Here is a 22,500-nt window from a genome sequence, read left to right as displayed (position 1 = left end):
CAGCTCCTGAAAATGACCCTCCGCTCAAGACACCAAGGACATGTCCCCTGTTCAAACATCTCCTGAAAATGACCCTCCGCTCAAGACACCGAGGACATGTCCCCTGTTCAAACAGCTCCTGAAAACGACCCTCCGCTCAAGACACCGAGGACATGTCCCCTGTTCAAACAGCTCCTGAAAATGACCCTCCGCTCAAGACACCGAGGACATGTCCCCTGTTCAAACATCTCCTGAAAATGACCCTCCGCTCAAGACACCGAGGACATGTCCCCTGTTCAAACAGCTCCTGAAAACGACCCTCCGCTCAAGACACCGAGGACATGTCCCCTGTTCAAACAGCTCCTGAAAATGACCCTCCGCTTAAGACACCGAGGACATGTCTCCTGTTCAAACAGCTCCTGAAAACCACCCTCCGCTCAAGACACCGAGGACATGTCCCCTGTTCAAACAGCTCCTGAAAACGACCCTCCGCTTAAGACACCGAGGACATGCCCCCTGTTCAAACAGCTCCTGAAAACGACCCTCCGCTCAAGACACCGAGGACATGTCCCCTGTTCAAACAGCTCCTGAAAACGACCCTCCGCTCAAGACACCGAGGACATGTCCCCTGTTCAAACAGCTCCTGAAAATGACCCTCCGCTCAAGACACCGAGGACATGTCCCCTGTTCAAACGTTGGTTATGTTGTGACAAGAAAGTTCAATAATACTCAAACAGACAGAAACACTGATACAAGATGTCCACTTATGTACAGGTAACTGAACATTACAGATTCATCTACAAAGAGTAATTGTGGAGGGTACGTGTGTGTGTGTGTGTGTGTGTGTGTGTGTGTGTGTGTGTGTGTGTGTGTGTGTGTGTCAAACCAAACCAATCATAAATAATCAGTACATATGGATGGCCTATACAAACAGGGACACCACTGCTGAGATCTGCACCTCTCGATCCATCATCATGGAACATCTCTGCTTACTGAATGCTCCTCTGAACACTCCTCTGAACGCTCCTCTGAACGCTCCTCTGAACGCTCCTCTGAACGCTCCTCTGAACACCTACCTGCCCGTATCACTCATCTAAAAGGGTGAGCTTCCACATCACGCTCCCAACCAGGAATGCGAGGAATTCTGTAATTATCTCTTCCGTTCCAACAGTAACCCAGTTATGTGCAGCTCACATCCCAGAGGTACGTTCAGAAATAGCATACATTCTTTGATAAGTCACTGAACTACATGTGAACCGCCGAAAACATCCATATTCCTTCCAATTTAATCCTGCCACTTAAAATACCCCCCTGGCAATTGGCGTAAAGAGGCATGCAGAGAAAGCCTTTTCTCTCGGGGGAGTTTACCAATAGGAGACGCTTCACCTGCATGGAGCCACGATCGCACATGATCACAGACTCGACTTTTTCTACTGCGGTAAACACCACTCTGCCAAACTACAGCACCTAATCGAGGATCTGCAGATAGTGAGATTAGCTGCTAAATTAAGGGGCAAAGTACAACACACACACACACACACACACACACACACACACACACACATTCCCAGGCCTCATCACAACACTCATTACATTGTAAAACAAATAAATTTGGTATGTGAGGCTATTGTATTGCAACAAGTGAGTGCATGTGATTCTCAACAGGACAGATTCACAAGGTGTTTGTGTACCTGGATGAATCACAACATTTTTAAAGCATTTTTCATTCATGCTTCCTTGGTGTGCTTGTGAGCTACATGTCCACACCATTCACACACACACACACACAGTCCCACCAGACACAGACACACACAGACAGTCCCACCAGACAGACAGACACACACACACACACACACACACACAGTCCCACCAGACACAGACCCACACACACACAGTCCCACCAGACACAGACACACACAGACAGTCCCACCAGACAGACACACACACACACACAGACAGTCCCACCAGACAGACAGACAGACACACACACACACACACACAGACACACACACACACACACACACACACACACACACACACACACACACACACACATTACTCTGCTCTTTTTCTCTCTGTCTCTTGTGACAGGAGATTAAAAGACAGGATGTAAAAGAATGAGAGAAGAGGGTAGAAAAAAGAGAAAGATAAAAAGATTGAGACTGAGAGACAAAGAAAGAGTGATGGGCCTCAAAAGTGACTCAGTACTTCTGAGCAGAACCCAGACGTGAGACGTGAGGCTGTTTGTCAGAGAGGCGGTCGGGATGATTCCCGTCATAACGATGTGTGTTGGTGCTGGTGCACGCGGACCGCTCCGCTAGTGTTGTCAGGGTAACACTCAGGATGTGTGTTTCAGGAACACTGCCCCAACTCCATACGTCTCCTCCACCCTCCACAGAACAAACCCGTCCAGACTCTCAAACCCGTCCAGAGTCTCGATCCACCCAGTATCTGTCCGTCTGTCCACTGTCAATAACTTCCAACATAAAAGACCTCAGAGAATATAATCTCCCAAGTGCAATATTTTATGACAGTGTGTGAGATTCCACCATGACCACACATGGATTAAAGTCAGACATCATTTCACTGAACACATCGCTCACCCTCTCTTGCCTTATGTAGCTGACAACAATACCTCTCTCTCTCTCTCTCTCTCTCTCACACACACACACACACACACACACACACACACACACACACACACACACACACACACACACTGCTGTCCATGGCACCCACGGCCATCCTACCATACCACGAGGTGCCCCGCGAGCTGGACACGAACACCTGTCTGGAAGGTCCAATCTGCACTCACCTTGGTAGAGTACGGCGGCCTGGCGAGATTAATCCCGTCTCTAATGAGTTTATCTCTGATCAAGATCTTCAGCTTGAGTTTGGGGTAGATCACAAGCTCCCTGCGGTTCCCCAGGGTCAGAGTGCGATGCGCCCCCGTGTGACCCGCGCCGCGCGCGCCTCGCTCGCGACTCTGCTCCGTCCACGACTTGGAGCTGCGCAGTCCTGACCCACGACGCTCCGTGCTGGTGTTGGGGTTAGTCGGGCTCATCGGCTCCAGGGTGAAGTAGAGTCGTGAGGAGGTCTCCTTATCCTCCTCCTTCAGCCGCTTCACCGCCTCGTGGACCCGGTGCCGGTGGTGCGGTATAAAGACCCCGATCGCGTCCAGGTCCGGGTCCCCGATTTGTTTGCAAACTTCCAGGTCGTCGTATCCGTTATCCACGAAGGCTTGGACGTACCGACACAGGTGGAGGGTCTTGAGCCACTCGTACACTACACTCGGGCCACTGCTCAACATCATTCTGGCGAGGACGGGTCCAAATGATTTTATTCACCAAACTGTGTCAGTCTGGACCTGCGTGACGTCTGCAGGTCAGTAGGAACTCAGAACCGATCCAGACCACAATGTCCCGCTTAAGTGTCGAGTTCAGCTTTTACTTCCCCCCGTTCATGTGTGTAGGTCCGATACGGTACCGGTATTAACTACTGACAACCTACAATTATATGTTTGTTTGTGGAGACCAAACACGAACTAAACATTAATACAAACGTGCACGAGCCGACCACGACGGGGGACGCGCGTCGGGAGCGTCGCGTCGCTTCACCACGCTGTGACATCCACGACGCGTCCGACCGACACCTCGGCGTTGGCCGTGACGGTACCGCCAAACGGAACCGGTCGAGTCCGCCGAAGCCCCGTTAACGTCCCGGGAGCGCACGCGCCGACGCCTCCGCCCTCCGCAGGTGGAGTAAATCACCTCCACGCGCTGCCGCTGCGGTCTCGCGTCTCTCCGCCCGTCACACCGGACCGACACCGGAGCGCCGACAGGACCAGAACCGCCGAAATAAGCACCGGGTAGTCCTCGCGAACCGTGCGTGCGCCCGCTCTTCTGGACAACTCTTTCCGTCTCGCGCGGAGAGATGAAAGCGCGTCTCTCCGGTTTGGGTGCGCGAGCCCCGGTGCGGCGAGGCGGCGCGAGCTCACGTGTCCTCACCGGAGCCGCGTCTCGTGCGCACAGTGCTGCCGGTAACGATGTTGTGTGAGTTACCGAAGCAGTTCGCGGACCCAAACGAGTCTGAGCAGCACGGGGCGGTTTATTATGTTAAAAGCTTTTCCACGTGGAAATCAAGTTTTAAGACCTTTTAATCTCATTGTACCGCCAGCCCGATGGACACGTAGGTGCACGACACACGGAGACCAAGACGAGTGTCCCGGTTCCCCACCGCAGGGTCCCGTGGGTCGCCGTTATCTCCGCGCGCGCCTTCACGCACCGTGTCGCATTTGTCGTGTGAAGTTTACGCTCGGTGTCCCGCTGCGGTGCCACGACGCCCCCTGCTGGACAAGGACCGCTCAGCGCGCCTTTCAACCTGCCTGCTCCCTCTGAAGATCTCACATATACACACACACACACACACACACACACACATATATATATATATATATATATATATATATATATATATATATATATATATATATATATATATAGTAAATTAAGTTCTAAAATAGTCAAACTCTGCTGTTACACTAATGTCAATTATGCAGCAAGTTTATCTGAGTGTGTGTAAACGTTTGTATTATGCCCAAGTTAAATCGAGCGAGCGAGCGAGCGAGCGACAGACAGACAGACAGACAGACAGACAGACAGACAGACAGACAGACAGACAGACAGACAGACAGACAGACAGACAGATAGATAGATAGATAGATAGATACTTTATTGATCCCGAAGGAAATTTAGTACTATTGTGTGGAGACGATTTACTTGTGTATTGCAGAAAGCTGCTAGAAATGACCTTCCAGAAGGAATCAACAGACGTGTTTGCCCTGCTGTCATTCGTCCTGCAGTGTCTTGTGTGCTCAGCTTCCCGTCACGCCCAAAACTAGCATTTGTAGGCAGGCGGTTGTGTAACGTAATAGATTTCTGTGAATACGCCTCTCTCTAGTGGACAATGTCGGTACTGCAGACGACGGTTCCGTCATTTCACCGACACCTGTTAACGGGTTTTTACTCTCATATAATCAAGAGAACACATCTGATCTCTGCTGCTTAGCATTTCTTAGTGACCTTAGCTCTTCTGACCTTAGTTCATCAGGATTCAAGTTATTAGAGACACGTAGTAGAAACCTGGCATTATAGTTTTTCTCAATCGATTTGGTAATTTCTCAGATCAGAATTGAAATTCTCAAAACTGTTCATTCAATCTGCACTTCTCCTTGTCACTTGTACACATCATAATTGCATTTCTCATTGTGTTGCACGTTTTGCAAATGCTTTTGTACATATTGCAAATGGACATGGACAATTGTCTGTTGTTTTTTACATTATTAGTTGCTTATGTCATGTTTATCTGCCCATATTACGAACCTGACTTTGTCATGCAGATACTTTCTCTACAACATCTGACGTATCCGACCCTTCCTCTCTCAGGAGGCCTCCCAGGTGCTTGTCCAGTCTCTTGTCATTTCAAGGCTCGACTACTGCAACTCGCTCCTGGCTGGTCTTCCTCTGCAGGCCATCAGGCCCTTGCAACTGATTCAGAATGCAGCAGCAAGGCTTGTCTTCAATCTACCCAAGTTCACTCATGTCACTCCACTGCTGCGCTCCCTTCACTGGCTTCCCGTGGCTGCTCGCATACAGTTTAAAATTCTGATGCTTGCCTACAAAGCCAAAAATGGACCATCTCCTTCATACCTAATGGCAATGGTCAAGAGTCGATCCGCACCTCGAGCCCTTCGCGCTTCAAGTACGGCTCGGCTTGACCCGCCATCCCTCAAGATTCATGGAAGACACGCGACAAGATGCTTCTCTGTCCTGGCTCCCAGATGGTGGAACGAACTTCCACTGGCTATCCGAACAGTGAACTCTCTCACGGTTTTCAAACGCAGACTGAAGACCTATCTCTTTGTAAAGCACTTATAAGCACTAATCTACTGAAGCATTGGTATAGATAGTAATTGCACTTTATCTCTGGGAACACTTGCTAATGTAGTCTTGTAGGTATTTCAGTCTTGCTAGGTATTGCTCTGTGTCTAATCTTATATTTTGTTGTCTTCTTTCTAGGTATCAGCACTGGCAACTGTTTATGCCAGTGCTTGAGCTCGAGTAGTTTGGACTTAAACCTGTTTATACTAGATAGAGAAGCATATTCTAACTAAACACTTAGCACTTTTGTAAGTCGCTCTGGATAAGAGCGTCTGTTAAATGCCGTAAATGTAAATGTAAATGTATCAAAATGTGTTGTACGGATTGTCTGTTGAATTGTCTTACCCTTCAAAACATTTAGTTTTTAGGTCATCGCCTAGGTCATTATATGTAAAAGTGCTGAACAAGACTGTGGTGTAGAGGGGTAAGACTGTGGTGTAGAGGGGTAAGACTGTGGTGTAGAGGGGTAAGACTGTGTGGTGTAGAGGGGCAAGACTGTGTGGTGTAGAGGGGTAAGACTGTGTGGTGTAGAGGGGTAAGACTGTGTGGTATAGAGGGGTAAGACTGTGTGGTGTAGAGGGGCAAGACTGTGTGGTGTAGAGGGGTAAGACTGTGTGGTGTAGAGGGGTAAGACTGTGTGGTATAGAGGGGTAAGACTGTGTGGTATAGAGGGGTAAGACTGTGGTGTAGAGGGCTAAGACTGTGGTGTAGAGGGCTAAGACTGTGTGGTGTAGAGGGCTAAGACTGTGTGGTATAGAGGGGTAAGACTGTGTGGTTTAGAGGGGTAAGACTGTGTGGTGTAGAGGGGTAAGACTGTGTGGTATAGAGGGGTAAGACTGTGTGGTGTAGAGGGGCAAGACTGTGTGGTGTAGAGGGGTAAGACTGTGTGGTGTAGAGGGGTAAGACTGTGTGGTATAGAGGGGTAAGACTGTGTGGTATAGAGGGGTAAGACTGTGGTGTAGAGGGCTAAGACTGTGGTGTAGAGGGCTAAGACTGTGTGGTGTAGAGGGCTAAGACTGTGTGGTATAGAGGGGTAAGACTGTGTGGTTTAGAGGGGTAAGACTGTGTGGTGTAGAGGGGTAAGACTGTGTGGTGTAGAGGGCTAAGACTGTGTGGTGTAGAGGGGTAAGACTGTGTGGTGTAGAGGGGTAAGACTGTGTGGTGTAGAGGGGTAAGACTGTGATGTAGAGGGGCAAGACTGTGTGGTGTAGAGGGGTATGACTGTGGTGTAGAGGGGTAAGACTGTGGTGTAGAGGGGTAAGACTGTGGTGTAAGGCTGAGGGGACAAAACAGTGAAATAAGGGCAACAATTGTGGACCATGTTATACATGTAAGTAGGGGTGTGACGAGACACTCAGCTCACGAGACGAGACACGATATTGGGTTCACGAGATCGAGATGAGATGAGATTTTAAGAACACTAAAATTACAAATTATATGACTGGACAACAGACTTTTATTTAACTGAGTTACACATGCATTTTGAAATGTTTTATTATAACTCTTAACATGCATTGTGTAAGCATGAACTTTTAATAAACTTCTTCCTCTACAAATTGAAATTAAAATAAAATTTCATAAAAGTTAAAATAAAATAAATAAGATTAAATATTTTTCTTTTTTTCAAGCGCAAACAATATTACAGTGAGTCCCCCCTTAACGATGGGTTTAGAGACTGAAATGTCCGTCGTAAAGCAGCTTTCGTCGATAAGTGTGACCCTAGATTTAGATACGCTTTGATCATTAATACAGTATAGAAAAAACTAACAATGTTCTCGTGCGTACAGCGTGAGAAAGAGCGATCGCGTCCAATTTCTTGCTATCAGTCTCCCACATACAGTCATGTGTAACTTTGTGTTCCAGTTTGTATGTGTGTAACATGTATTGTTTCATTTGATATACCACAGAATGTGCAGCATTCTTGAAATCAAAAGCTTAGCTAGTTTCCATCAGAATATACAGTCTGCACTGACTGGGACTTATGCACTGACAACATGACTAAGTATTTTGACTGCCTTGTTCATAGGCAATGGCACATAGACTAGATACTCTGATGGCACTGACAAATTGAGTGACCTAAATATTTGCTTTTGAGGCAAAAACAAAGAATTTTGAGTGAAGTATGTGCTTTTGCAGGTATTTCATTGAGTTTTGCTGTTTGCACTAACTGTTTTGAGAAATGCACTAGTTGTGATGCCAATGTAAACCATGATGTGAGAAATGAATCAAATCGACGGAGTAAAACTGTAATTCCATCCTTTCTGTTAAAAAAAAAACAAGCTTTGTTTAAATGGACTGGAAATAATTCTCTTTTCGTTCAGCACAATGAACACGTGTGTGGATTTTTAAAATCATTTTTATTGTCCATTGCACAGTAATTTCTATCTACAGAAGTTCTAAATTGTTTGTGGCAGCAGATATTGATAAACATCCATGTGAAATTTGCATAAAACTGTACAAGAAAATTGGCTACAATGAGAAATATACTGAACCCCACCGATACCAGAATATCGAGGACAGAAGATGGCGGTTGAGAAGGTCTTCATATCTGAAGTTTACTATTTCAAGGTACAATGTTCTGATTTGGTGACAAAATGATTAACAGTTCACTCAAAGACAAGATAAACAGTGAAAAATAAACAAAATTAGTTCAAATCAAGAGAGGACACGAGATATGGGGAAATATCAGACATCTTATTTTCATCAAGGATTGTTTTTCTTGGATGATTACAAAGGGCTCACCACCCACATCCACATCACCAACAGTGCATACTACACCCTAATGAGTCTGACAGTGCATACTACACCCTAATGAGTCTGACAGTGCATACTACACCTTAATGAGTCAGAAATGAATCAGGCTGGTCTTGAGACTGAGACTGGCTTGAACACTGTAGTTATTAACATTTATTCATACACACAGATCAAATTTTTGATGGACAATGATAGTGTGTATTTAATATTTCCACTTTCATCTTCCCTTAATGGCTTTTTCCAAAGACGGCTGCTTCCTGTAAAGTCCTTAATCTCATTTAGCGGATGAGAAGCAGGCGTTTATAACCACGGCCCTGCCAGTGATCGAGGCCAGAATCCCTGTCTATGGACACATACAACATAATGAAAAACTCTACCATAACAAGCAATTTCTAAGCTGAAAATAGTATATGATGACCTGAATGTGCTGGGTAGTATGGATAGTGTGGGTAGGATGGGTAGTGTGGGTAGTATGGGTGGTATGGGGTGTGTAGGTAGTATGGGTAGTGTGGGTGGTATGGGTGGTATGGGGTGTGTGGGTAGTATGGGTAGTGTGGGTAGTGTGGGTAGTATGGATAGTGTGGGTAGTATGGGTAGTGTGGGTGGTGTGGGTAGTGTAGGTAGTATGGATACTGTGGGTGGTATGGGTAGTGTGGGTGGTATGGGTAGTGTGGGTAGTATGTGTAGTGTGAGTAGTGTGGGTAGTGTGGGTAGTGTGGGTGGTGTGGGTAGTATGGATAGTGTGGGTGGTATGGGTAGTGTGGGTGGTATGGGTAGTGTGGGTAGTATGTGTAGTATGGGTAGTATATGTAGTGTGAGTAGTGTGGGTAGTGTGGGTAGTGTGAGTAGTGTGGGTGGTGTGGGTAGTATGGATAGTGTGAGTAGTATGGGTAGTATGTGTAGTGTAGGTAGTATGTGTAGTGTAGGTAGTGTGGGTAGTATGGGCAATGTGGGTAGTATGTGTAGTGTGGGTAGTAAGGGTGGTATGGGGTGTGTAGGTAGTATGGGTAGTGTGGGTGGTATGGGGTGTGTGGGTAGTATGGGTAGTGTGGGTAGGATGGGTAGTGTGAGTAGTGTGGGTAGTATGGGTAGTGTGGGTGGTGTGGGTTGTGTAGGTAGTATGGATAGTATGGGTAGTGTGGGTAGTATGGGTAGTATGTGTAGTGTGAGTAGTATGGGTAGGATGGGTAGTGTGGGTAGTGTGGGTGGTGTGGGTAGTATGGATAGTGTGGGTAGTATGGATAGTGTGGGTAGTGTGGGTGGTGTGGGTAGTATGGATAGTGTGGGTAGTATGGGTAGTGTGGGTGGTATGGGTAGTGTGGGTAGTGTGGGTGGTATGGGTAGTGTGGGTAGTGTGGGTAGTATGGGTAGTATGGTTAGTGTGGGTAGTGTGGGTAGTGTGGGTAGTATGGGTAGTATGGGTAGTGTGGGTAGTGTGGGTATTATGGGTAGTATGGGTAGTATGGCTAGTGTGGGTAGTATGGGTAGTGTGGGTAGTGTGGGTAGTACGGGTATTATGGGTAGTATGGGTAGTGTGGGTAGTATGGTAAGTACGGGTGACTATCATCTATTACAGTCCAACAAATCTGAGTGATCTCACAGTTCGTATTTCTCCAAATATCTCTCTCTCTCTCTCTCTCTCTCTCTCTCTCTCACACACACACACACACACACACACACACACACACACACACACACACACACACTTCATGATAGCTAAAATTATAGAAGGGGAGGATGAGATGTTAATGGATCATGGTGAATTATAATTAACAAAAAATCGGAACAGCATAGTAAACAAAGACCGAGATGAATAACAGAGACACAGAAACAAACACTAGAAACATTATTACTTTGTGAGGTTGGCTTAGATCGGTTTGCTATCTGTTCTTTCCTGCATACCACATACTCTAAAGGGTTCTTGTCTGTTAGCACAAGGCTAAGAATAGCAAGTCCGACCTCAGTTGGGATGGACACTCAGAGGCCGAGCACAAAAATGCGGAACAGTTGGTGACATACACAACTCAATCAAAATAAATCTTTGGCGTTTGAAAAGATATGGCCACTCTCGTAGCGCCGTCGTCTGCTCATGCACGTGGGCACACGGGATTGTCACACTCGTTTATTTACAAAATGGCAAAACGTTTGAGCAGAGAAACAAGAGAGCGTGAGAAAGAGCGTGAGACAGACAGAATGAGAGAGAGCGTGAGACAGAGCGAGAGAGAGACAGAGTGTGAGACAGAGCGCGAGACAGAGCGTGAGACAGAGACAGAGTGAGAGAGTGAGAGACAGAGTGAGGTGAGAGTGAGAGACAGAGTGAGAGACAGAGGACGTGAGAGAGTGAGAGACAGAGTGAGAGTGAGAGAGAGAGAGAGAGAGAGTGAGAGACAGAGTGTGGAGTAATGAAACCAGGTGAACAGATGGATGAGCTTTATGCACAAACATGTATAGCAGCATTTTCCTTGCACACCAGAAATAAGATCAAATATATATTTATATAATCACACTGAAATTACATTTAAGGGTAAACAACCAAGATTACTGTGAGAAGACTTGTGGTGTACTTTCATTTTCTCTGTTTTTGAATAATTGAATGTTTAATTTTCCACTGTGCACATATTGGCTCAAACTAATTTAGACAACTGGTATGGCTTTAATAACAAGATGAAGTTTCCATCTCAAAGTGACCCAAACTGTCTAGTTGGAGGATTCACAGACTACATTACCCATGTGTCACTGGGGTAAGGCCAGCAGGATTCAGACTACATTACCCATATTCCACTGGAGTAAGGCCAGCAGAATTCAGACTACATTACCCATGTGTCACTGGGGTAAGGCCAGCAGGATTCAGACTACATTACCCATATGCCACTGGAGTAAGGCCAGCGGGATTCACAGACTACATTACCCACGTGTCACTGGGGTAAGGCCAGCTGTATTCACAGACTACATTACCCATATGTCACTGGGGTAAGGCCAGCTGGATTCACAGACTACATTACCCACATGTCACTGGGGTAAGGCCAGCAGCCCTTGACAGTAAGTGAAAAGTAGATCCTGCAGCAAAGGGCATTAACTGCACGTCTGAGCCACTTCGAATCTAACCGAATGCTGATAGTCGAGCACCAGGACTGTAGGCCACGCCCTACAGCTGATCACATGATCATCACGTCCTCCGCACATGGCTTGGAGATTAGCAGTTGTCTTAGGCCTGACCTGATATTTGGGCACAACTGAACACAATCAAGTCCACTAACGCTCACACCTGCGGTACTGGCTCCATTATCTGTGTGCCGCAAGCACTTGTATGTTTCAAAGGAATTAGCATTATTAAAGAATAAGAAAATATACCGAGCAGAGTGCAGTGCTCTGAAACTATGAGTTAAAATAATATATAAAACAATGCCGGCTGTTCCCTGGGAACATGGCTGAGCTTTCTAAAAAGGAGAAGACAACTGTCATATTAAACGATTTGCCCAGAGCTGAGCCATGATAGTTTATATGTGTAGTATAGCTGTCATCCCCACTACCCCATAATACATTATCCAGGCTTATAACTGTATGGCACCACCGTCTCCCCCTGCGTCTCGAGAGCAGCCCTTTATCACCACCAAACCAAGCCCTTATCAGCAGCGATTACGGAAGTTCACAAGTCGACACTGGATGTGTGGAGAGAAGATCACATGAAAATACCATCTAAAAGCTTTTCGAGTAGGTTTATAAGTAGTCAATGAACCATTACCATGGACATAAATACCTCTATCATTTAGTCTAGCAAGAATATCTATCAACTAATTATAAACCTTTTGGAGATGGTACTTTAATGTAAAGTATTATTGTACTGATATTAACAATAAACAATTCCCAAATGTGAATTATAATATCATCCAAAAAGCTTTCAATATGTAATTAAACATTTACAATAAATATTTAATATTAAAATTTGAGTTCCTTGTTTAAAAAAAAGAGGAAATAAATATATCAGGATAGAGATTACAGGACTACAACTGAGAAGAATGGTTCTAAAACACACACACAGGTATCAGTCAGTGTGACTACAGAAAACAACAGGAGGAGAGTGTATCCTGGGTTCATCAGAACGCCACAGCTCCATGACAGTGACATCACTTCCTGTGAACAGATGCCACTGGGAACGTTTCACCCACAGCTTGACAGTCAGTGTGAACATGACAGCATAGAGATTTTATACCTCTATACAATAAGAATTAGATATGCAATTATCATTATATATATATATATATATATATATATATATATATATATATATATATATATATATATATATATATATATATATAATGTACTGTTATGTTTCTGCTGTATATTTTCATTACTAGGAGATTCAGCATGTGTATGATGGGGAATATAGTACCACAGTCTCCAGAATGATTGGCCACAAGAGGGAGCTATAATCAACAAATAAACCAGGAGGAGACGGAAATAGACTGAAGTCATAGTAGATATATTGTTATCTTTGAAGCTCTGGTCCATCTCGACCCAACCAGGTCCAACCACAGCACTGAGATCCACACAGCACTCAACATTGTGCCAGGAAAGAACGAAGGATCCTGGAAAACAGACGGAGGAGGAGATGGAAGGAGGGGTAAGAAGAGAGTGGCGTTTTGCAGGAAGGCGGATCAGTCCCTCGTGGTTCTGTCCCGGTCTAGAGATCAGAACTGGTACCACTTCTTATCTTTACACTTCAACATCATCTACGGGACAAAAAAAGCATTCGTCACGTGTGTGAATATGAACAGCTTTAGTTTAAAATACATTTTTCTGGTGTCCAGAGATATTATTGGTTATGTTTTTTTTTCTGTACAGTACATGGCATTGCATACTCTCACGATTATAATATTGCAACGTCTTTTCACATTGCTAGCAACAGGTTTTACCTCAGCTGCCATCTGAAGAATTATGGGTAGGCAGAGTGACAGAAAACCCAACAGTAAAGTCAAGAGTCCCATCAAGAGCTCATATATGAGGAGATGATCTAAACCAGCTTTATGAGCCCTTTCTCACAAATGATTCTGTGTATTTCCTGTGCGAGGTGTTGTGTGTGAGGCTGTAGTGTGTGAGGTGGAGTGTGTGAGGTGGAGTATGTGAGGTGTAGTGTGTGAGGCTGTAGTGTGTGAGGTGTAGTGTGTGAGGCTGTAGTGTGTGAGGTGTAGTGTGTGAGGCTGTAGTGTGTGAGGTGTAGTGTGTGAGGCTGTAGTATGTGAGGTGGAGTGTGTGAGGTGTAGTGTGTGAGGCTGTAGTGTGTGAGGCTGTAGTGTGTGAGGTGTAGTGTGTGAGGTGTAGTGTGTGAGGCTGTAGTGTGTGAGGTGTAGTGTGTGAGGCTGTAGTGTGTGAGGCTGTAGTATGTGCGGTGTAGTGTGTGAGGTGTAGTGTGTGAGGTGTAGTGTGTGAGGTGTAGTGTGTGAGGCTGTAGTGTGTGAGGTGTAGTGTGTGAGGCTGTAGTGTGTGAGGCTGTAGTGTGTGAGGTGTAGTATGTGAGGCTGTAGTGTGTGAGGTGTAGTGTGTGAGGTGTAGTGTGTGAGGCTGTAGTGTGAGGCTGTAGTATGTGCGGTGTAGTTTGCGAGGTGTAGTGTGTGAGGTGTAGTGTGTGAGGCTGTAGTGTGTGAGGTGTAGTGTGTGAGGTGTAGTGTGTGAGGCTGTAGTGTGTGAGGGGGTAGTGTGTGAGGGGGTAGTATGTGAGGTGTAGTGTGTGAGGCTGTAGTGTGTGAGGTGTAGTGTGTGAGGTGTAGTGTGTGAGGCTGTAGTGTGTGAGCTGTAGTGTGTGAGGCTGTAGTGTGTGAGGTGTAGTGTGTGAGGTGTAGTATGTGAGGTGTAGTATGTGAGGCTGTAGTGTGTGAGGTGTAGTGTGTGAGGTGTAGTGTGTGAGGCTGTAGTGTGTGAGGCTGTAGTGTGTGAGGTGTAGTATGTGAGGCTGTAGTATGTGAGGCTGTAGTATGTGAGGCTATAGTGTGTGAGGTGTAGTGTGTGAGGTGTAGTGTGTGAGGCTGTAGTGTGTGAGGCTGTAGTGTGTGAGGTGTAGTGTGTGAGGCTGTAGTGTGTGAGGCTGTAGTGTGTGAGGTGTAGTATGTGAGGCTGTAGTGTGTGAGGTGTAGTGTGTGAGGTGTAGTGTGTGAGGCTGTAGTATGTGAGGCTATAGTGTGTGAGGTGTAGTGTGTGAGGCTGTAGTGTGTGAGGTGTAGTGTGTGAGGTGTAGTGTGTGAGGCTGTAGTGTGTGAGGTGTAGTGTGTGAGGCTGTAGTGTGTGAGGTGTAGTGTGTGAGGTGTAGTGTGTGAGGCTATAGTGTGTGAGGTGTAGTGTGTGAGGTATAGTGTGTGAGGCTATAGTGTGTGAGGTGTAGTGTGTGAGGTGTAGTGTGTGAGGTGTAGTATGTGAGGTGTAGTGTGTGAGGCTGTAGTGTGTGAGGTGTAGTGTGTGAGGTGTAGTGTGTGAGGTGTAGTGGCGTACATCGTGGGCGTGTTTGGAGAAGGCGTCTGCGCTGGCCATCATGGCGGCCGTCCTCTCTTCCACCTCACTGAGTTTCTGCCCACGTTCGTCCAGCGCTATCCTGGCCCGCGCCAGGTCGCCCACGATGCCCGACGCCGCCCCCTTCATACCCTCCATGCCACCCGGCCCGGGAATGTGCTGGGCCAGGCTACGGGACGCCTTCCCCGCCCCAGACTCCCCAACTTCAGACACACAGAGACAGAGGGCCTAATCAGACTGAGCATCATCAGACCTAATCAGACAAACTGACCAGCAGACCTAATCAGGCTAACTAACCATCATCAGACCTAATCAGACTAAGCCACAGACAAGGTTTGTCTGATGATCATTGCCTGATTGTCCCAATTGGGCTTTCTGCTGTTGCCAAGAAGAAGAGGACACAAATGATATTTTCTAAGGATGATGGAGTCAGTGTGTGCTGTAATACAGAATAACACAGCCCATTGTGTGAGGATCAGACCACACACACACACACACACACACACGCACTCGCACACACACACTCGCACACACACTCATGCAAACACACTCATGCAAACACACTCATATGCACTCGCACACACACACTCGCGCGTACACACACACACACACACACACACACGCGCGTACACACACACGCGCACACACACACACGCGCACACACACACACACACACACACACACACACACACACACACACACACACACACACACACACACACACACACACACACACACACAGGGAGACAGAGACCAGCATGTTCCTCCCTCATGGTCAAAGGTTTTATAAATAACAGCCTTAGAGGAAATGCTTGTGTGGTCTTTTCCTTTACATACACACACACACACATGTGCGCGCACACACACACACACACACACACACACACACACACACACACACACACACACACACACACACACACACACACACACACACAAATAAAGCCAGAAGCCAGACTCAAATGTGCGATCTAGAGGTTTCTGTGCTGGGGTGTCCTCCTAGGACTGTGATTTAGTGTGAGACATGCAGGAGACATGACGTGAGACAGGACGTGAGACAAGACGTAAGACAGGACGTAAGACAGCACGTAAGACAGGACGTGAGACCGGACGTGAGTCTCACAGAGATCCTCTCTGTCCAGCGACTGTGCTCCTCCTCCAAACAGCCCTTTGAAGAACCCTCTGTTCGGAGCCTCTGGCGTCTCCACTGGAGTAAACAGCTCACTCAGCATCTCCTGAAACACAGTGCAAGAAGACGTGTAAAACGACCCGGTCCTGCCCTGGTTTGTATCACCCAGTTGGTCTCAGTAACCTCCAGGGGATTGGAGCAAAACTCTGGATCAGGATTTCTGCTTTCTGATACTGAATGTGTCAGTGATGCCAATATTGTATCCTCACTACATTACTGTGGACAGTGTTCTGATCCAACCTGCAGGTTCTCACAGACGTCCTGGCTGTAGGTTATCCGCTGGATTTCGGTGGGGGAGGTCAGGTACATGGCCTGGCCCAGGTTAGTGAAGCAGAACGTTCTGGCTATCCGCATGTCCGTCAGGGGCAGGTAGTTCACGTCCAGCAGTGGTCTCAGTCCCGGCAAACTGTAGACAATGAAGATGAGAATCACTTACTCCAGATGTTGAGGCCTTAACCCTAATGGCCCTCACAGCTCAGAGCCAGAGCCTACACACACGCACAAACGCTGGAGTGAAGCACATTATGTTACTCGGGCATGAAGGTGGAGGTAAGGCTTAGAACACTGGAGCTCATGAGAACATCTGACCTTCACTGGAGCTCATGAGAACATCTGACCTTCACTGGAGCTCATGAGAACATATGACCTTCACTGGAGCTCATGAGAACATATGACCTTCACTGGAGCTCATGAGAACATCTGACCTTCACTGGAGCTCATGAGAACATCTGACCTTCACTGGAGCCCATGAGAACATCTGACCTTCACTGGAGCTCATGAGAACATCTGACCTTCACTGGAGCTCATGAGAACATCAGACCTTCACTGGAGCCCATGAGAACATCTGACCTTCACTGGCGGAGGGTACGTCTGAGATCTGAGGTGAAGTGCATGTTGGGATTTATGCTGCTGAGCATCTAAACATAGCAAAACTGTGTACTGACGTAACTTGGTTAATGTAAAGAGTGTAGGAGAATGGGAGGAGACGTGCCAGGCCCCGCCCATGAAGTCATGAAGTGAAGGGTGGGTGACATTTCCGAGTCCAAAATATGTGGATTTGGAATACGAAGCACACGTTTTATTAAACAACTGGCCGGCAAAACAGGCTCTTTGGAGGAAAGAGCAGCTTCAGCTAACCGTGCTTTAGTTTAAATGTGCTTCAGCTAACCATGCTTCAGTTTAAACGTGCTTCAGTTTAAACGTGCTTCAGTTTAAATGTGCTTCAGCTAACCGTGCTTCAGTTTAAACGTGTTTCAGTTTAAACGAGCTTCAGCTAACCGTGCTTCAGTTTAACCGTGCTTCAGTTTAACCGTGCTTCAGTTTAAACGTGTTTCAGTTTAAACGTGCTTCAGGTTAAACGTGCTTCAGTTTAAACGTGCTTCAGCTAACCGTGCTTCAGTTTAACCGTGCTTCAGTTTAAACGTGCTTCAGTTTAACCGTGCTTCAGTTTAAATGTGCTTCAGTTTAAATGTGCTTCAGTTTAAACGTGCTTCAGTTTAAACGTGCTTCAGTTTAACCGTGCTTCAGTTTAACCGTGTTTCAGTTTAAACGTGCTTCAGTTTAAACGTGCTTCAGTTTAAACGTGCTTCAGTTTAACCGTGCTTCAGTAAAAACGTGCTTCAGTTTAAACGTGCTTCAGTTTAAACGTGCTTCAGTTTAACCGTGCTTCAGTAAAAACGTGCTTCAGTAAAAACGTGCTTCAGTTTAAACGTGCTTCAGTTTAAACGTGCATCTTCCACATTTCCTCTAGTGTGAACTGCTGGCCTGATGAAGCTGTTTCTGCATTGCATTTCTAAATATCGGGAGTCAACCCAGTCGCCACTATGAGAGCAGAGTCGGAAAGACACGACCACCTCGTGAACTCCAGAGGGATCTGCACAAAACCCACTGCACGTTTCACTCAGACAGGCAGCATGTGTCGGCATAAATCATGTCTACTTTATGTACCGTGTACATCTACATACTGTGTAAATGGATATATAACCACTGTTAAGGACTCCTCTCTAGAGGCAAAAAGGTTGGCTTGTGAATCTACAGCACGAGGACGATGAGGATGAACGGATGATGAAGGGTGTCGGACGTGGCACTGCCTACCTGAGGGTCATGATGTGTCCGTTGGCACAGAAGCAGGCCAGGCAGACGCCGGAGCCCAGCTGGACCATGTCGGCCCGCAGGACGAAGGATGCCTCCGTGATGTTGTGCTTGAAGGCGCAGGCCTGCGAAGGCAACGCCACCACCTTCGCCTGCTTCTCCGAGCACACCACCGCGTACTGGGTCTCGGGCGGCTCCGGCCCACCCGCGGGGGGCGAGGCCGAGGCAGGCCGCCTCCTCCGTGGCCGCTCTCGCTCCTCGCCGTTGGCTGGAGCGTTGGGCTCGTGCCACGCCTCCGAGGCGGGCGGCAGGAGAGAGCCTGTGGCGTCCAGGAAGGCCATCCGGACGACGCCGCCCTTCAGCTTGAAGAGGGTGCCTGTGCGTGAAGCAGAAAGGTGTGGCTTGTACAAGAGTCCCGCCCCCAACGTGAACGTGCGTGATCCGACTCCACACGACCCAACTCACCGCCGGGCGAGACGATGACTGGCTGCAGTAACCTCTGCTCTCCAGCAGGGGGCAAACTCAGGGAGATGGTGAGGACCGTGCCCAGAGACGTGCCCACCCACAGGGCTGGCATGGGCACGCCGTCTGCCCGGCGTGCGAACGTCTCGCAGAAGTAGAGAGCTGTGATGGCTTCACGGCCCTCCTTATCTATACTGGTCACACTGGAGCTTCTGGAGTGGCTGAAGGAGTGGTCCCTGTTGTCTAGAGGGACGGCACCCCGCGGAGGACAAACGGAGAGAAGGACAGCAGGGCAAAACAAGAAGAGGTAATGCACCCGCTCCAAGACTTTCAATTACACACCTTCAATTAAAACACTTTCAATTACACACCTTCAATTAAAACACTTTCAATTACACACCTTCAATTAAAACACTTTCAATTACACACCTTCAATTACACACCTTCAATTAAAACACTTTCAATTACACACCTTCAATTAAAACACTTTCAATTACACAATGTAATTGTGCCCCGTGGATGAACCGTGACCATTTGGGTATGTAGGAGACTGAACGAACATGCCAGTATTCACCACCGCACTGCTCATGCTGAAAGAAAACGCAAACCCATGGCAACCTCTCGGTTGTGAGGAGGCTTCTCGTGACGAGCCACAGATGTGTGTGTGTGTGTGTGTGTGTGTGTGTGTGTGTGTGGTCTTTGAAAGGAATTTGAAATGGATGACAAACTCGGATGATTGGCACGTCATGAGAAACATCTCGACTTTGGAAGCGTGGAAGTGTTTGCCCGGAGGCCGGCACAACTGATTAAAACTGCAGGAAGACGTTTTGTTCAAGGCTGTTCCAGAGCCCCCAGACACTGTTGCGAGAGAGTGTTATTACAGATTCCCACAACCCTTCAATCGGTTTAGCACCTGAACCTCCTGGCTGACCACATGACAGAACTGGCATATAAAACACCTACGAGCTTATGGAGCCCTTGGTTATACAATATTCATAATTCTTCATAACATTTCTGTGAGGCCCAAGGTCAATTTCATTTCAATTCAGCATCTTTAGATCCAACATTTTAGATGTATTGCCCATGTGTAATGTGTAACTGTAAATATTACTCATACCAGCAAAGAACCTGCAGAAGAAAGACCAATGTGAAACAAACCACGACCAAAGACGAGCTCAAGATGGCAGCCAGGACAGTAATTCAGCAGCTGAGCACTTGGTTAGTACATGATGGCTTGCCTCATTTGGTATGCCATATACATATGCTGCCGTCCTGCGGCGTGACACTAGCGTCCTGCGGCGTGACACTAGCGTCCTGCGGCGCGACAATAACGTCCTGCGGCGTGACAATAGTGTCCTGTGGCGTGACAATAGCGTCCTGTGGCGTGACACTAGCGTCCTGCGTTGTGACACTAGTGTCTTGCGTTGTGACACTAGCGTCCTGCGGCGTGACACTAGCATCCTGCGTTGTGATACTAGCGTCCTGCGTTGTGACACTAGCGATCTGCGTTGTGACACTAGCATCCTGCGTTGTGATACTAGCGTCCTGCGGCGTGACACTAGCGTCCTGCGGCGTGACACTAGCATCCTGCGGCGTGACACTAGCGTCCCGTGGCGTGACACTAGCGTCCTGCGGTGAGACACCCACTGGACTGCAGTGCCATGGCCGGCTTACTGAAGCTGAAAGATGAAGCTATGTAGCTGAATTGAGATGATCGAGGTGGACCTCAGCTTTTGCTTAAGAAGCTCTTTTCACGTTTTTATACTCAGTTCCTTTTTGTTCTCAAGGAGCTGTGAACAATTAAGAACCATTAGACTGTGTATATACACTGGAAACAGTGCATCCAACATGTTACAAGGACGGAAAAGAGCTTTGGCTCGGTAGAGCTGCTAGTAAGCTCAGTGTGATTGTGAGGCTCTGCTAGCTAACCACACCCACAAAGCCCTAGTAGGGAGTCGACAATGGCATGTGCTGGCCTGAGATGGAGACAGAGGAGAGGGTGTCTGGTGTTAAAGGACTAAACATCACCCAGACTTGCCAGGCTGCTGCACCCGTCTCTGGGCCATTGAACAGTAAAAAAAAACTTCATCCTGTTCAAAACGTTTTGGGACAAGATGGCGGCTTCACCTGCCTCTGACCCACGGACATGAGAATGACACGACCCCACGACCCCCACACCCCTCCCCCAACAGACTGTGGACAAAATGACGCGAATGAGACGTCCCGTTTTGGAGGAACTATGGAACATGAAGACAGACTCGAGGCTTACCCAGGTCCGGTTTTAGCTCCGTGGGCAAGCTTAATTTCCGTGACATCTTTGCTGGAAGAAACAAAGAACACCCCTCTTTATAAAACTGTCCAGAATCTTCTCATGAAACTCAGTCAGGAAAGGTCATGCACATCAATGCTGGGTTGGGGGAGACATGGGACAGGACTAGAGACAGCCTGGAGAACTGCGTGGGGAGGGGTGGGTGTGAGCAGACCAGGGCTTCAAACAAACAGGTGACAGGAACCACTTAGAGACACAAACGATCGCTCGGTTTAATATTGCATGCTGGGGAAGACAGCTGGGTGTTAGACGGTGGGTCTCAATGTCCTGGAAGGAATATAAACCCGTATCAGACATGACAGTCATTCCCTGGACCCCATGCCACAAGCATGCACCAATCAGGGAGAAGGAGAGCAGGACTGGGATGGTGGCTGTAGAGGGACATTCACTCCAGAACGTATTAATCACCCTGATTAAAGAAAATGTTTCAGAATGTTAAGAAAAAGAAGGACTATAAAAAAAATGAAAATAACTGATTAAAAACCGGTGACAACTGGTTAAAATTAAGTTAAAAGTTAAAAGTAAAGTGTTAAAAGAAAACAAAACGAGACATTTTTTTTTCCACAAATTCATAAATGGCTAAGCTCTGAAACACTGTGGGGCTTCCTGGGCTCAATAAAGGGGCCACTGCAGGTAGTCTGCCAAAGAGAGACGTTTTTAGGACGACCACATTTGCAGTGCAGGTAACGAATAGAACTGGAGGTCCACCAGCAGGTATGATGAGAGACAAATCTCTAGAGAGGGGGACAGAAACACAGCTGACCAAGCTGGTCATGTCTTAATTACAGACAGACGGTCATGTGACCCAGCGACGGGACTACGGGACAGACACATGGACCATGCTACATGGTAAGAACATGAGAACACATTTCCAGGATCATTGACTCGTTGGGTTTTTTTTTCTCTTTGATCCTTTTGTTCAAACTCTGAGACACAGACAGTAGTTGGACACAAAGGGCGGAGTCTCTGTGTTCCTCTCTACACCCAGTCTTACCTCTACCTCCTCCATTGTAGAACTGGTGGTGGTTTGGCGTCAACACTTTTTGGGGAAGGAAGTAAAGCACATGGGGGGGTTAGCAGCGTTGTGTCAGTGCCTCTGCCTTAGAGCAAGACACTCATACAGTTCAGTTCCACTCATAACCACATCTGGGGTTCATTTGTCCTGTTGTTATGGGGAGACACAGGCAAACGTTAAAGCAGAGTAGGACATCAGAGCTTGGTGTCCACATCTGCCCCTGGTGGAGTGAGAGGACCTT

The 22,500-nt window shown here is 47.2% G+C and overlaps 2 protein-coding genes across 3 annotated transcripts in view; both read right to left on the bottom strand.

Annotated features, from left to right (window-relative positions):
* The window catches only part of sash1a (SAM and SH3 domain containing 1a), a 266,532-nt gene extending 262,319 nt beyond the window's left edge, over positions 1-4,213 (bottom strand). For both annotated transcript variants that reach the window (XM_076988058.1, XM_076988059.1), the window contains exon 1: positions 2,795-4,213. In XM_076988058.1, coding sequence (XP_076844173.1) covers positions 2,795-3,292 — 498 coding nt within the window. In that variant the 5' untranslated portion in view covers positions 3,293-4,213. The remainder of the gene's footprint in view (positions 1-2,794) is intronic.
* Positions 4,214-8,256: 4,043 nt separating this feature from the next.
* stxbp5a (syntaxin binding protein 5a (tomosyn)) overlaps positions 8,257-22,500 on the bottom strand; it is a 43,237-nt gene continuing 28,993 nt past the window's right edge. Inside the window, exons 16-22 of the mRNA XM_076988051.1 lie at positions 21,186-21,235; positions 18,919-19,201; positions 18,457-18,829; positions 16,603-16,768; positions 16,297-16,408; positions 15,156-15,376; positions 8,257-13,405 (exon numbers count right to left, since the gene is read on the bottom strand). Coding sequence (XP_076844166.1) covers positions 13,364-13,405; positions 15,156-15,376; positions 16,297-16,408; positions 16,603-16,768; positions 18,457-18,829; positions 18,919-19,201; positions 21,186-21,235 — 1,247 coding nt within the window. The 3' untranslated portion in view covers positions 8,257-13,363. The remainder of the gene's footprint in view (positions 13,406-15,155; positions 15,377-16,296; positions 16,409-16,602; positions 16,769-18,456; positions 18,830-18,918; positions 19,202-21,185; positions 21,236-22,500) is intronic.

Source organism: Brachyhypopomus gauderio, unplaced genomic scaffold (genome assembly GCF_052324685.1).
Source record: "Brachyhypopomus gauderio isolate BG-103 unplaced genomic scaffold, BGAUD_0.2 sc60, whole genome shotgun sequence".
Classification (NCBI taxonomy): Eukaryota; Metazoa; Chordata; class Actinopteri; order Gymnotiformes; family Hypopomidae; genus Brachyhypopomus; species Brachyhypopomus gauderio.
The sequence above is the reverse complement of the archived record's forward strand: the minus strand, read 5'-3'. Positions and strand labels throughout refer to the sequence as shown.